This window comes from Zootoca vivipara, chromosome 9 (genome assembly GCF_965207765.1).
Source record: "Zootoca vivipara chromosome 9, rZooViv2.hap1.1, whole genome shotgun sequence".
NCBI lineage: Eukaryota > Metazoa > Chordata > Lepidosauria > Squamata > Lacertidae > Zootoca > Zootoca vivipara.
The window spans coordinates 7,658,898-7,672,288 of NC_142592.1; the positions used below are offsets into that span (position 1 = coordinate 7,658,898).

The following is a 13,391-nucleotide window of genomic DNA, read 5'->3' on the forward strand; positions in this document are numbered from 1 at the left end:
GTCAATTCAAATTCTCCCTCAGTTGCAATTCCTTTTGAAAATATGGATCTCCCACACCAAGCATATAACATGAGTTAGCAGATCAGTCGGCCGCTGCTTCCTAGTATACCAAGTGCAAGTGCACACTAACTTTGTTGAGAAATGTTTTCAACTGTTAATGCAACCTTCTATGGAAATCATCAGGTGATTATGAATGAATTAGTGAAATGAATGAGTTTTTGCTGCAAGTCATAGCTAGTCTGCATTGTTGTCAGCTGCAGCAACAGCTCTTCAAGAAACATCTAAAACATCATCACATCTGATGGGATATTAAATTTCAACCATTATCCTTGATGTACAGTAACTTTTCAGCACCACTCACAGCTGATTGCCATGTCCCAGAGCAGGACAATCTTGGTATACCTGGATTCCCCTGGTAAATTAAGTCAGGTGCAAACAGGATTTTGCAGGCAGCAGGCACCATGTAAAAATGATGCCAGGAGAACAAACAGCTATAGATTATGTAAGCAGGCAAGTCAACCTAAAGCAAACAGCCCACAGGGCCACTGTCCAAAAAATAACCTGTTGGAAATTCTCTCTCAACACTATTACAAAGCAATTTGTCATACTGCCAAGCACTGTGATACAATAATCATCCACTGTACTAAAATAGACTTTTGCAAGAACATGCATTTGAATGTTCCTCAACATTAAGACAACAAACAAACAAAACTGGTACATACAAAACTCACAGAGCTCAGTATGTACAGAGTTGCTTTCTGTTGGATTTATTTAAAATCCCTGTGGCATGTGAATTTATTTAATTTCTCAACACGTTTCTACACCCTCCATTCAGATGAAATGTCAAGGCAGAATACAAGTTTAAGCAAACGCCATAAAAAATTAGATAGAACTGCCAACACTACCATTAGATCCCATACTATTATTGTTATCTCATAGTCTTACCATTATCAACATCACATGTTCTTGCTGCTATTAAACAAATGTGAAATAGTGTACTAAGTTTAATTTTACTGTTTACTATTAGATTCTGGTGTATTGTTGAATGTTGCTTTGTTTGATATAAGTTGTTTATTTTAAAGTTATTGTGACTTTTATATTGGATCAGATTGTTACTACTATTAATGTTTGAAGTTTTATTATGTTTTAACGTGTTGAAAGCCACCCAGAATGGCTGGGACAACCCAGCCAGATGGGCAGGGTATAAAAAAATATTAGTAGGAGAAGTGGTCATAGTAGGAGTAGACGTGGGAGAGCAGAGCTAGCCCTGAATGGTCTGATTCTACAGCGATCAGCTTTTCTTACCTCATTACAAGATGAGCCAAAGGAACGTTCAGAATCACAGCCACATGGTTCACACCCTGTCCCACTAGCCAACCTCCAAGTGTTGGGGGCACAGTGGTCACAGTTCTGTCCAATCACATTAGGAAGGCATTGGCATTGGCCAGTTTCTTTCTCACACTGACATTCTTCAGTGGTGTTGCAGTGCTCACGCACTGTTCCCAAGTAGTTGCAGACACACTCTGGGGGTGAAAGAGCAGACAATGTAACATGTTGCAGTACACTTGGGTGATTAATATGTTATCAAACTGCGACATGTAAGAAGGTATTGTAGCAGAGATGGAGAAGCTTTGTGAGATATCAAGGGTCACATTCCCTGGGGATAATCTCTTCCAGGCTGCGCAACCAGGGTGGGCAAGGCCAAAGCCTCCCTTCTTTTGCTTTACCTTCTGGGGTGTGGGGGGGTGGTATTTTGTCAAAATAAGAGTTCATGGAAAGAGAAGGGTTAACCCAGGGGTCCCCAAACTTACTTCGCTGAGGGCCGGTGCAGCCAGCGCAGATTGTGCTGCGGGCCAGAACATGTGGGGGCGCGTGCCCATACGCAATTTCCAGCACACTTCCGGGTCGCTGGAACACCAGAAATAGCTTGTGCGCATGGGCCTCCTCTGGCCCAGAAGTGCGCCGGAAATGACGCATGCACATGTGCACAAGCTATTTCCGACACTCCGGTGACCTGGAAGTGGGCAGCGGCAGCGGACGATGGGGGTTGCCGGGGGCCGCATAAAGCTTAGTTTGGGGAAGTCTGGGTTAACCCTTCCCTTATCAGCTTCCACTCCAATGAAAAGTGCCTTGTGTGGCAATCAGACACGGCAACAAAGCTTCCAATGGCAGCAGTGGGAACTTGCCTGCACCCTACCCCCAAAGCACAATTTCTTTGCGTTCAGGGAAGGGAGGATGAATCCTTCCCTGCCACCATCTCAGAAAAATAGCAACCACTTTCCTCAGCTATTAGGCTTAGAGAAAAGCTCCCATTGGCATAAGTCAGTGGTGTCCAAACCTTTTTCAAAGGCCAGATTTCATGAAGTGAAGGGCCGTGAGGGCCAACCAAAGTTGTTGACTTTTTTTTTTAAAAAAGAATTGAAGTTGTTGAGGTTTTATTAGGATTTTACCCCAGGAAATAAACTGCCGCAGGGGCCAGATTAATTAGGCCCCTGCAACAGACTTTGGACATGCCTGGCATAAGTGGATGGCTTTAGTGAGGATTGCCTCATTCTAAGAAAAACATAAACATCTGCAAGAACCAGTTTTGGGGGGAGGAAGACCTCCCTTTGTGGCAATTAGGATGGTTTTTCTCAACCTAACTTCCACATGGGACTGAGGGGCAGAGGCTGCAGGCCTGACCCACACTTGCTGTGGCTCAATGGTTTCCCTTCCCTATATTATATATAGCAGGCACGTCCAACAGGTAGATCATGATCTTGATCACTTGATGTCTGTGGTAGATCACTGGCTCCCCCCAAACAAGCTCAACAAATTTGGCTCCCCTAAAAAAGTTCAACAGTGTGGGCCTGCACCCCAAAAGCAGGGCTTTCCTTCCTAGAAAAGCTCAACAACTTTGACCTGAACCCCCCAAAAGGGGGTAGATCACAGTGTCTTGGGAGTTGGCCACCCCAATATATAGCTCTCTTGCCGGGACAACTCAACCGCAGCAGAACAATGTAAAACTAGATTTATTTCTCTATAGCCACTTTTATATTTCCAAAAGATTATAGGAAGGGTGAATGTTTCATGGGCCAGTATATACAATGATGTGAAAATGAGATCCTAGTATGGTGTGTGTGTGAGAGAGAGAGGGGGGGGGGAGAAAAAGAGGCCCACCAAGCATAAATGTCTCCAGCACAGAGCCAGAAATGTGCAGACCACATTCCCTGGTCAGACACAAGAATATAAGCAGCATCTGTGAGTCATTTCCTACAGATCCCCCATTTGCTCTTTACATGTCAAAGCAAAATGAAGTTGCTGGGCTGAAGTCGGGTTTCAAAATTTAATTATCTCAATGAATCCGCACAACTATCTAGAAGAGAGTTCTACGTTATTCAAAAGCTCAGCTTCTCTCATTTGTGAACATCGCCTGATCCGACAAACTCACTCTTTTTAGGCCTTTCATTCTTGGTGACCAAAACAACCACTATCCACCTGGTAAGAACTATGGGATTTGCATTAAAATACTGCACCAGCCATGGACTCATAAGCAGGCACAGAACACATGGTATATTCCCAAAGTTTAAAATGGGAATGATACTGATGTATTTCAGGAGATTGTTTTGAAAAGATTAATAGATATGGAAGTGTACCTGAAGTCTTTGGGATGGGACAGTCTATACATCTAAACATTAAAACATTGCTAGTTTCTAGGTCACACTTCACAACATAAAACTTTTAAACACACACTTCTAAGTGTTTTTCTTAACACATATAGTTCTATACTCATCAGCTGAGGTTATTCACCACTGCCAGATGCATAAAATATACTAGAAAAAGAAAGAGTAGAAGAAGGGGATTTCTGAATATTGTTTGCTATGATGTATATTCTCTCCCCACCCCCTATAACTTTTCAGAAATCCACTTCTACTCTTTACCAGGAATGTCTCTGTAAACAAAAGACAATCCCCTCTTCTTCCTCCAAAGCCTGAGGGGCTGCAGGAAATGGCCTGGGCTTTTCTCCTGATAAGAAGAAAACAATGAAAGCTAACAAGAAAGCCTTCTCTCTCACAAAAGCCTAATCTTTTCAAGATCAGGCTTGGAGTTCTTCTTCACTTATGGTAAGTGCCACCATTTCAAAACATCCCCTTTGCATGCCCAAGATTACTTTGAGGTAATTAGGTTTCAGGTTAAATCCGAAATGCTCACCATGTGCAGTGGCCCCATTCAAGCTAGGTTTGAGCTGACCTTTAATGAAGGATTAAGCTCCCAAACTGCAAATTCCCAGTGCACCTTAGTGCTTAAAAGAAGACAAAGTGATGCTTGCAAAGGTCAGCAGCAGAGACCTTCCTCTCACTTACTTCTACAGTCCTGCTGAACAGCCCGGCCATAATAACCATGTTTACACAGTTGGCAGTTTTCACCCTCTGTGTGATACAAGCACTTCAGGCACAATCCGGTCTTCTTGTCGCAGGCCTCTGGATCAGTCGAGTCAATGTTGTTGTTGCACTGGCAGGGCTGGCAAATTCCACCAACGTCCTCAGGATTTCCAAAGAAACCAGAAGCACACTCGCCACATCTGCTCCCTGCTCAACAAGCCAAATCAAAGGAAGAAGAAATCTCTTCAGTTCACTCAAACATAAACATTAGCTGGAAGTGAAAGTAAGATAAAGGGGAGGAAAAGATCAAGGTATGTGCTAAGACGCAGGGTGGAAGTTTGTATGGAGAACTTAACATACAACAAAGAAGAAAACCATCAGAAAGATTTCAGATAGATTCCAGGGGTCGGCAAGGTTCACTTCGCCTGGGCTGGTTCACTCCAGCTGAGATCCCTCCATGGGCCAGATTGCGAACGAGCACGCCTGCGATTTTCGGCATCTGCGCAGACGTGATTTCTGGCGCCGCAGAAGTGAGTCCCCGCGCCACGCTGCGCTGGTTTAGCGCAGCACACGGGGACTCACCAAGCGGGCAGCTTGGTTCGGGGGCGGTTCATGGGTTGGTTAAATGACCCCCGTGGGCCGCTTGTGTCCAATGGGCCTTAGGTTGCCAACCCCTGGATTAGCCACTATCACCTCACAGCATCACTAATGCCAGGAGAGAGATTATTATTTAGGCTGGTTGAGAATCTGGCTTTTGCCGTAGATTTTGAAACCTAATTTCTTGCTATGTCTGTGCTCCATTCAAAATGTTTCAAAGTTTCTTTTTAACAGAGGCAAGATTTAGGGGAACATGACCAATTTGGTTGCACTGGGGATGGAGTCTCGGGGACACCGTAACTGTGATGAAGAATGGAGGGAAATAAGTGGGTGGGTCTGCCAAATTTTAGTGTCACACAGGGCGCTACTGAAATTTGAGACCCAAAAGTCTGCCGCTGCCTTTGGTGCACAAAGCATCACATATTATTTATAAAGCATTAACATATGTGGATGGCATGTTTGTTGATGGTAGAATTATTATTACTAACATGTGAACCATTCCTAAGATTGAGCAACTAATTTAATAAAGTAACTATAATAATAATAATAATAATAATAAGTATAAAATATGACACTTTGTGATAATCAAAATATGTATGTTCATTGAAATGGCTTCAATTTAATAGCATTCACTGTAGTTGGTTTAACAAGGGATTTTACCTTTATATCCTGTCTCGCAGACACACACCACCTGCAGAGTAGAACGTTCTTGATAACAGCCAGAGGCAAACTGGCGGCCACTTTCTGGCCCATCTGGGCAAGGACAAGGACGGCAGTGATCCCCAGATCCCAGGACAGGATCTCCATAATAACCACCAAGGCATCTTAATTTTAAAATATAAAAGTCTTTTAAGTATACCCATAGAACAGATATATTTGCATATCTTTTATTATTATTTTTATAGTCAAGTTTCATTAAACATTCTCACAATACAAAAAAACCCCACAAACTAATCTACACAAAGAATAAAAAGAAAAAGACCAAAAAGAAGAAAAGAGAAAGAAGAATACAAGATCCTTTCTCACAGATATACCTTAACTTTTATCCCATATAGAAAAAGGTGAGCCCTCCCAGCTCTCACCTGGGAGCATCACTCTCTTCTCCATTTTCTCACCCTGGGAGAGCTCCCCTTCATTGCCACACATATATTTGCATATCAGAGATGGGCTGGTGACAGTCCATAGCACACAGTTCGGCAAGTTTTTGCAGCCCTCCATAATCATAGCCTGAATGACACTATTTTACAGATGTTTTCATTGGCTCTTCCTAGATGTTAGTGGAAGGAGTGCCAAACCAAACCCATTTATTTCATGTATCATATAATCCAGGCATCCCCAAACTGCAGCCCTCCAGATGTTTTGGCCTACAACTCCCATGATCCCTATCTAAGAGGACCAGTGGTCAGGGATGATGGGAATTGTAGTCCAAAACATCTGGAGGGCCGAAGTTTGGGGGTGCCTGATATAAACACACTTCAATTCACAAGCTAATGTGCACTGCTGAAAGTTTTGAGAGTTTTGAAAGTTTAGAAGCGCTACATTTCTAAGATCTTGCAAATGGTTACTTTGCTGTCCTTCTCCCCTTCCCCGAACTCCTGATGGCTCTAGAAATATCTGTGCTAGTCCTAGAGCAGTCTTTGGACCCGTGTAAGCAAAATTACGGTAAGTTCTCTGCAAGCAAAAAAAATAAAAAAGGAATAGGCAATTGAGGCGGAGTGCTCAAGCTGGAAAACTATACAACAGGTGCCAATTAAAGTGTGCGCATGCTTGAGATTCACAGCCATTAAACAGGCAGGAATCATTTTGAAATGAGTAGTGGTAGGAGCAGTGCATCAGTGCATCTGATCTACAAAATATCCTAGCCAAAAAAAGTGCAGCCTAAGTAAATGGGTTAGAACTCAGCATTTCAGAGGGCAGCATAATAAAATCTTGCTTGAAAAGTAATATATCATTTAACGAATATCCCAGTTAATCCAAAAAGAAGGCATACCTTTCACAGTTGTGGCCAACGGTATGATCACGGCAATTCAAACACTGTCCGCTGTACGGGTCACAATCATCCGCATGACCATTGCACTGGCAGGGCTGGCAGCTTGGAAATCCCCAGTAACCAGGCAAGCATCTGTCGCACTGACGGCCATATATTCCATGGAAACAGTGGCACTGACCAGTCTCCGAGTGGCAGAAAGCATTAACTGACGCTTGGACATGACACTCACAAGCTAAAAAGAGCACAGGTATCCATCTTAAATGATACTGAAACTCGATACATTGCTTACATTCATGAAGTTATGATGACACTAGGACATGAAGCCTCAAATTACTTAAAAATAAAATATTTGGAGAGTGAAGGATTCTTACAGATGTATACTGAAACAAAGGGGCTCAAAGGATTTTCCTTCTTCCTTTCAATCAAACCTACTGGGTAAGGGTTAAACAGCAGCAACATATGATATTTTGATTAGAATAAAGTAGCAACGTACGTTTGCATCCACTAGGTCCGAATCCAAAAGTGCCTGGAGCACATCTATCACATTTTCTTCCAACAACATTTGGCCGACACTGGCAATGGCCTCCATTAGGGTCACAAACAGAACTTATTGAGCCTTGTGGGTCACACTGGCAAGCTGCAACAGGGAAAGACACAGGTTTTGCAGGAGTGGCAAATGCAGAAGTGTGGACCATCTTGGCAGCAATTGTATTATGCAAGGTGCCACTGGGTTAATAAAGGACTGATCTGTGTAAACCTGATTGCATAGATATTAAATATTATTTCTGATTAAGATGATGATAATAATTTCATTTATGAATTACTTCCTGTGATGCTACATATACCTAGCATATATTTACCCAGGGTCCTGTCTTCTAACAATGGGGTTGTTCAGATGCTAAGTTTAACAGGGGCTGGGAAACCTGTTGCCCTGTGAGTGGTGTTGGACTACAACTCCCCTCATCCACTGGACATGCAAGCTGGAATAATGGAGTCCAACAACATCTGGATGGCTACCTATTTTGGTAGTAAAACATGGCCACTGTCTTTTCCTCCTAGTTAACCTCAATCCCAGTTTGGGAAATTTAGTTCAATAATCAGTTACACCCACTTACCTAATGCTGTCTCATGCAGCAAGGCTGAGATGCTAAAAATTATATTCCTGCAAACATCAGTCATGGGTGTTTTAACAACACTCCGGCTGTTCTCCAGGCACCGGTATCTTTGAAAGGCTTCCCAGGCACTGTTAGTCGTCACATCATCACCTCTGCCTCCAACTGAGAATATGTCCAGGGATTTGCAAAAAGGCATGAGAACAAGCTGTGGGTTGATTGTAACATGGCAGAATTACTATTTAGATCTGTAGCCAAACCTTGTATAAAATACAGTGCCATGCAATATTGTTAGAAAAATAAATCTGCAATAGTTTAAAAACATTAGATGGTTGATTATTAATATGCACAGTGTCTCCTAAAATGCTGTCCAAGGAGTGTTTAGGGCAGTGGTGACCAAACTTGGCCCTCCAGCTGTTTTGGGACTACAATGCCCATCATCCCTGGCCACTAGTCCTGTTAGCTAGGGATGATGGGAGTTGTAGTCCAAAAACAGCTGGAGGGCCAAGCTTGACCACCACTGGTTTAGGGGCACAAAAGAGCTACTGCATAAGCAGCAGTGTGTTTTGCTTTCCCTCCCTCAACCAACACTGTTGGCAACAGTTCCCAAAGTTTCCTCTGACACACAAGATGTTCTTAGGAAATGTTACAGGTGGAGGATGGGGAAGCACAATCCATTCCTTCCTATGCTCACAGCTTTCTGAGTGAAGTGCAATGAAACTGATTCTCCTGCCCCTTTCACCTGCTGGCACTCAGCAAGGTACGCAGTGTTCCAGGCACACCACAATAAATCACAGCCACTGCCACTGAGCCTTTCCTTCTCTCATGGGGAGGAATCTGTTCACACTGCTTATCTCAAGGCGGCCCCTGCTTGAAGTCTACTTGTGCTAAAATTCCGTGCTCATGGAGAGGAAGTGCCATGCATGTGGTTTTATTTAACTGGGTAAAGTTGCAAACTATGTAAAGATTTTCATTTAAACATGCACTTACAGAATCTATGAGTGTGTATGGATTTTCCACCTCCGTATCATGGGAGTACTGTGGCAACTCCAGACGAACCGTGTAATTCAGACCCTTTTCAAAGCATATTGGATGTGGAAGTACTACGTATCTGCAAGACCAGGATGGACACAACATTCATGAAGAGAAGGGTACATTGGAGATAAAACAATGGGATGTTAAAACAACAAATGATTAGACTGAGATTGTTGATTGTGTGGAATCAAACCTTTCCTTCTCCCTCTGCCTCCCATCATGTCTTCATTGCTCCTTTGTTTATCCTTCTGTTGTGATACTCACCTTGAACCAGGAGATAATGATACGTCCTGGTTGTCATCATCAGGAATTGTATTGCCACATCTGCTGCTGGTTGGAATCTTGTCTGGGCGAAATACAGTGATGACAGCTTTCTCCCATTGATCTGGTAACTGGAAAAATTGGCACACATTAACATATTTTCTTTGCTGGGCAGTAATCAAAGTTCTCTCCATGGAGATGAACCATTTTGCCCCCTGATGCAGGAATTGGGACTGTATTAGCAACCATGGTAAGCTGCTGTAAGTACATTGAAGGAATTCTCATTTGACAGTGGGATACACTTCTGAGTAAACGCGCAGGGTTGCTACTTGTAGCTATCTCTGCTATCTACAGCAAACAATCACCAGATTTTATCCAGTATAAATGGCAGTTAAAAAGGTAAAGGACCCCTGACCTTTGTCCGCTGAAAGTTTTACCGGGTCATGTGGCCAGCATGACTAAGCTGCTTCTGGCGAAACCAGAGCAGTGCCTAGAAATGCTGTTTACCTTCCTGCTGGAGTGATACCTTTTTATCTACTTGCATTTTTGGCATGCTTTCGAACTGCTAGGTTGGCAGTAGCTGGGACCGAGCAATGGGAGTTCACCCCGTCGCGGGGATTCGAACCGCTGACCTTCTGATCGGCAAGCCCAAGAGGCTCAGTGGTTTAGACCACAGCGCCACCCGCGTCCCCTTTAAGTGGCAGTTAATAATCTATAAATAGGTCTGTAATCTATAAATAGGTCTGGAGATTTTTTTCCACCTCTGCAAATAGAAGGAGGAACATCTTAGGCTGGGGGAGAGGGGGAAATAAAATGTTTCAGCCCTCATAGTTTCTTAGATAACTCTAAAAAGAAAATAAAACAAATTCTATGCTCCAGCATTTCTGAACTGATTATATGCACTTGCCTCCTTTCCCTTACTCATACACCACAACTGCTGTTTATTTCCTCATATTTCTCCTCATAACAACATACTACTACCTGCAGAATATACAAATAAAATGCTAAATATATGCAAATTTGGAATGTTTAGGCAGAATAGGAACTATAGGAACAGTCACTTTCACCACATGTGTGCAGAGGTCTATTGTTAATGATGAACACTTGAGAGATTATTATGCCTAATGTAGACTTGTGCTGTTAAAATAGCCACTGGAATATCTGCATGATCTTAAGACAAAAGAAAAGCAAGCCACATCAACCTATATAGGCAGGCTTTAAAACTTATTGGAAACTCATCACTCAGATTCAACACTATGAAAGAGCATGGGTCTAGGGTAGTTATTTACCTGTGGTTCATAGCGAATCAGAACTTCATACTCCATAGAGTAAGGAATATTGTCTATGTAGAATTCTAGGAATGCTCCTTCAGGAACTCTCACAAATCCTATTCCAGTCCATGAAGGTATGCGGTCCTGGGAATACTGACGCTCAACTATGCTCACTCCCTGTGGAACAGAATCAGGCGTTATTACATATTATTTTAAGTTGGCACATGCACCTTCAAAGAATTGAAGGGAAAGACACAGTAGAAGAGTGGCACTACAGGTTATTTTGACCTTAATTTCTTCTTCCTTCCTATTCCAATTTGCTGACAATTTTTTTTTTTTGTTTACATCTTCTCCTACTTTTACATTGAGATAAAGTATACTGCACAAATTCACTTCTGTTTAGCGTAATGAGATGTGAAGTGTAAAAATCACCTGTACTATTAACCACTTTATCAAGCATAATATAACTGTAGAGAAAACAGAAATGCCTAATGTTTACGAAATAACTAAAGCCAGGAATCTTCAGCTGCAGCATAGTTCCAATACAGTCATACCTTGGTTTAAGTACATTTCGGTTTGAGTACTTTCAGTCTAAGTACTTCACAGACCTGTCTGGAATGGATTAATCCACTTTCCATTACTTTCAATGGGAAAGTTCGCTTCACGTTAAGTACGCTTCAGGTTAAGTACGGACTTCCAGAACCAATTACACTCATACTTCGGGTTAAGTACGCTTCAGGTTGAGTACTCCGCGGACCCGTCTGGAACGGATTAATCCACTTTCCATTACTTTCAATGGGAAAGTTCGCTTCAGGTTAAGAACGCTTCAGGTTAAGTATGCTTCAGGTTAAGTACAGACTTCCAGAACAATTGTGTACTTAAACCAAGGTACCACTGTATCTGACGGTTTCAGGGAGATACCTTACCTAACATAAATGGAATGAGCTTCCTAAACAAGAAGTTAGACTTAGCAAGTGATCTTCAACTTCGATAGACACACAATGATGCTTTAATACTAACTTAAAAAAAATCTTATACCATTAATACTAACCTTTACTCCGTTTAGACCCATCTTTCCACCCTTGCTCTCTGTACCTTTCTCCTTCTCTCCCTCTTCCCAAAACATGGCCATTCAAGATCGCTGCTGGTAAGAACCAGTTGTGGGTTAGAACCTACCAGCTGAAGGCCAGTGTTCCAGATGAACCTGCCTCTAAGCAGACCCTGGCTCTGGTACATGCCCCATATACCTTCTCAGTGTAAACTGCTAAAACTCATAACCATCAAGGTCCAGTGGCCAACTGTCTAGTGGCCCATTAGCACAACCTAAGACAGCTCATGTTTATTTCAGACGATGTCTGGCAGGTGTAATAATAGTAATAATAATAATAATAATAATAATAATAATAATAATAATAATACTGTAATGGCAAAAGACCCTTGGATGGTTAAATCCAGTCAAAGGCAACTATTGGGTGCGGCACTCATCTCACTTTCAGGCTGAGGGAGCTGATGTTTGCCCACAGACAGCTTTCTGTGTCATGTGGCCAGCATGGCTAAACTGCTTCTGGCGCAACAGAACACCATGACAGAAGCCAGAGTGCACGGAAATGCTGTTTACCTTCCTGCTGCAGCAGTACCTATTTATCTACTTGCATTGGCGTGCTTTCAAACTGCTAGGTTGGCAGGAGCTGGGACAAAGCAACGGGAGCTTACCCCGTTGCGGGGATTTGAACCACCAACCTTCCAATTAGCAAGCCCAAGAGGCTCAGTGGTTTAGACCACCCATGTCCCCCAGTAGGTATAGTGTAAAACCAACGGGCTAGAAACAGAACAGAGTACTGTACATAAAAATATCAGAGCATTAGAAAAGGGCCTGTGGAAGATTAACTGAGTAGGTACTCACAGGGCCAAAGATGCCTTCCTCAGCCTCATAGACATAATGATCTAAAGAAATGAAAAAATACCCCGGTTCCACTTCGTTGCACTGGCGGCCAATCATATGAGGCCTGCATTGACACTGACCAGATTCACTCGAGCAGCTGAAAAAGATAATGCATTTATATTGCAATCTTCTAAAAACAAATATAGACATAGACAACTTTAAAAGAATGTATAACCATTCAATGCACAGAAGTAAATAAGGGTTGAGAATAGGAGCCACTGACACTGTAGCAATACAACCTGAATCGATGGGGGTTGGACTAGACGGCCCTCATTCAAACTCCCTTCCAATTCTACAGTTATATGATTCTACAAACCATCACAAATTGTACTGCTAAGTCCCACCACTGTTTGCACGGCACAGGGAGATACCCTGGCACAGATGTTTAGATTCAAATACAAGTGCATTTTATTGCATATGAGTCTGCTTAAAACAGGGGGACAGAATACAAATCATGGTGGAGGGGGAAATCCCATGGGAAAAACTGCTCTAATTAAACATTGTTCCTTCCTGTGAAATTTCTATGTCTATCCCAGATAGATTTTAACAAATGTGGAAAGTACCCTATGGTTGAAAAACAACTCCATCATTTGTTTTGCTTTCCTTGTATTTTTCCAGCATTAGGATTCCAACCAACATGTGCATTTCAGGTGCTGTATCAAGACACCATGATCTATGCTGGATAAAACTGCAGTTATAAACTTTTTGGAATAAAACCCTCCATCCTTCCTGACAGGCTGATGCAAAAATAGAAAACAGGCTTGTAAGAATAGGCATCTCAACTGCAGCAGTTTTAAAGCAGAATCTTCAGGATGAATGAGC

The 13,391-nt window shown here is 42.5% G+C and overlaps 1 protein-coding gene across 1 annotated transcript in view; it reads right to left on the reverse strand.

Annotated features, from left to right (window-relative positions):
* Window positions 1–13,391, reverse strand: part of LAMB1 (laminin subunit beta 1) — a 55,749-nt gene that overhangs the window by 20,274 nt on the left and 22,084 nt on the right. Inside the window, exons 14-23 of the mRNA XM_035126482.3 lie at window positions 12,531–12,666; window positions 10,646–10,804; window positions 9,360–9,487; window positions 9,051–9,171; window positions 8,064–8,268; window positions 7,442–7,585; window positions 6,949–7,180; window positions 5,619–5,782; window positions 4,344–4,568; window positions 1,306–1,523 (exon numbers count right to left, since the gene is read on the reverse strand). Coding sequence (XP_034982373.1) covers window positions 1,306–1,523; window positions 4,344–4,568; window positions 5,619–5,782; window positions 6,949–7,180; window positions 7,442–7,585; window positions 8,064–8,268; window positions 9,051–9,171; window positions 9,360–9,487; window positions 10,646–10,804; window positions 12,531–12,666 — 1,732 coding nt within the window. The remainder of the gene's footprint in view (window positions 1–1,305; window positions 1,524–4,343; window positions 4,569–5,618; window positions 5,783–6,948; window positions 7,181–7,441; window positions 7,586–8,063; window positions 8,269–9,050; window positions 9,172–9,359; window positions 9,488–10,645; window positions 10,805–12,530; window positions 12,667–13,391) is intronic.